This window comes from Bos javanicus, chromosome 19, assembly GCF_032452875.1.
Source record: "Bos javanicus breed banteng chromosome 19, ARS-OSU_banteng_1.0, whole genome shotgun sequence".
Classification (NCBI taxonomy): domain Eukaryota; kingdom Metazoa; phylum Chordata; class Mammalia; order Artiodactyla; family Bovidae; genus Bos; species Bos javanicus.
The window spans coordinates 42,816,649-42,818,736 of NC_083886.1; the positions used below are offsets into that span (position 1 = coordinate 42,816,649).

The 2,088-nt window shown below is 47.2% G+C and overlaps 1 protein-coding gene across 1 annotated transcript; it reads left to right on the forward strand.

Moving 5' to 3' along the window:
* The first annotated feature begins 1,371 nt into the window (after nucleotides 1-1,371).
* LOC133232400 (keratin-associated protein 9-1-like) lies at nucleotides 1,372-1,875 on the forward strand. The gene has a single exon (XM_061391759.1). It carries the CDS (start codon nucleotides 1,372-1,374, stop codon nucleotides 1,873-1,875), a length of 504 nt encoding a protein of 167 aa, XP_061247743.1.
* Nucleotides 1,876-2,088: the final 213 nt, after the last annotated feature.

Below are 2,088 nucleotides of genomic sequence, written 5' to 3' on the forward strand. Positions count from 1 at the left end.
GAGACACACACCAGTAGAATTCAGAAAGCTCACAATAGACAGGAGAGCATATAACACTGCTGGTAGGGAAATGTTGAAATACTGTTCTATTCATTTTTAGTATTGTTGGCTATATTCTTTCCCTCTGTGTGTGAAAGTAGCGTAGTCATGTCTGACTCTTTGCCAACCCAGAGACTATACATACAGTCCATGGAGTTCTCCAGGCCAGAATACTGGAGTGGGTAGCCTTTCCCTTCTCCAGGGGATCTTCCCAACCCAGAGATTGAACCCAGGTCTCCTGCATTGCAGGCAGATTCTTTACCAGCTGAGCCACAAGGGAAGCCTAAGAATACTGGAGTGGGCAGCCTATCCCTTCTTCAGTGAATCTTCCCAACCCAGGAATTGAACCAGGGTCTCCTGCATTGCAGGCAGATTCTTTACCAACTGAGCTATCAGGGAAGCCCATATTCTTTCCCTATGACATGACAATGACACTCCTACGTTTGTAACTAGAGGAGAGAGAGGGAGAGAATTGCACGGGAAAAAATTTAAGAAATTATGTCTCACACATTCAACATCTGTTAAAATTTATAAATCGCCAAATTCAAATATACCTTGTCTATCGTTGTATTTGCCTCAATTTTTAAAAATCTATGTATAAGTTGGAGGTCTCACCTCAGATCACTGACCCAGCTACAAAATAGGGATGGAATATTAATTGGTTGATGCTGTCTGAAACCCAGTGTACTGCTTCTATGCCTGCTTCTAGTCTCCTGCCTTGGTGCTGATTTTCACATAAAAAAACATTGTGCAAACTATCCTCTACCTGAATGTCTCTGATAAAACTGGGAAACATATTAAGTTGTCCAGATATGGACTGATGTGAAAGCCTTGAACCTGAGTTTCTAGGGATCAGAGTTGGACTCAAGCAGGCTTCATTCATCACAGAATGCATCAGCATCCTGATCCTTTCGAGGCACGTCCCAATCTAAGTAGAGCCAAAGGAACAAAGCTGAGAAGAGAGAACAGTTCTAACCTTCACAGAGCCAGCAGGAAGTACCCCATGACCAGATGATGTCACATGACCAGAAATGCTGCTGGTGATGATTCCTGACCTTTTCATTTCTAGGAAAGATTCTTAAGTACTAGATCCAATTAAGAAAAAGATCAAACACTGATTTACAGAGGTCTCTCTATAAAACACTAAGAAAGCAACTTCCTCCATGGCAATTACCCTAAACTACAACAATAACATAAATAACAACCAGGAAAGTCCTGCTTATTGGTCCCAACATTGGGGGTCCAGTGTGTAAAAAGCCCCACAACAGCAGGGCTCATCAGAATCTGAGAAACTCAGCTCTGAGCCGGAGTCCACCCTCCACCACAGACACGATGACCCACTCGTGCTGCTCCCCGTGCTGTCAGCCCATCTGCAGGACCACTTGCTGTGAGTCCAGCTGCTGCAAGCCCTGCTGCCCCCCAACTTGCTGTCAAACCACCTGCTGCAGGACCACCTGCTGCAAACCTACTTGTGTGACCACCTGCTGCCAGCCCAGCTGTTGCAGCAAACCCTGCTGTCAGCCCACCTGCTGTGAGTCCATCTGCTGCCAGCCCTCCTGCCCTCCAACTTGCTATCAAACTAGTGAAACCACCTGCTGTAGGACCACCTGCTGCAAGCCTACTTGTGTGACCACCTGCTGTCAGCCCACCTGCTGTGTGTCCAGCAGCTGTGGACAAACCTTCAGTGGGTCCAGCTGCGGCCAGCCTTGCTGTCAGCCAGCTTGCTGTGCACCTGTGTACTGCCGAAGAATCTGCTACCACCCCACGTGCTGCTGCCTGCCTGGGTGCCAAGACCAGAGCTGTGGATCCAGCTGCTACCAGCCTTCCTGTTGCTGATCACTTCACCAAAGTTTCCCCATCCCCACACAACCTCATTTGTTCACTAGCTCGCTATTGTGTGGACAAAATCACTTCTTAGACATTGCCGACAACTGCCATGTTCTACCAGAATTTCTGTTACTCATCTACTGTTTAAAAGCTTGTGAGTCACCTGAATGGAGTGAAGAGGGCTTCCCCCATCTCTTCCTTCCCTGTATGGGGATAATGTAT

Bases quoted from the DNA above. Each gene is read 5' to 3' on its own strand.
- LOC133232400 (XM_061391759.1), top strand. From the start codon at position 1,372: ATGACCCACTCGTGCTGCTCCCCGTGCTGTCAGCCCATCTGCAGGACC.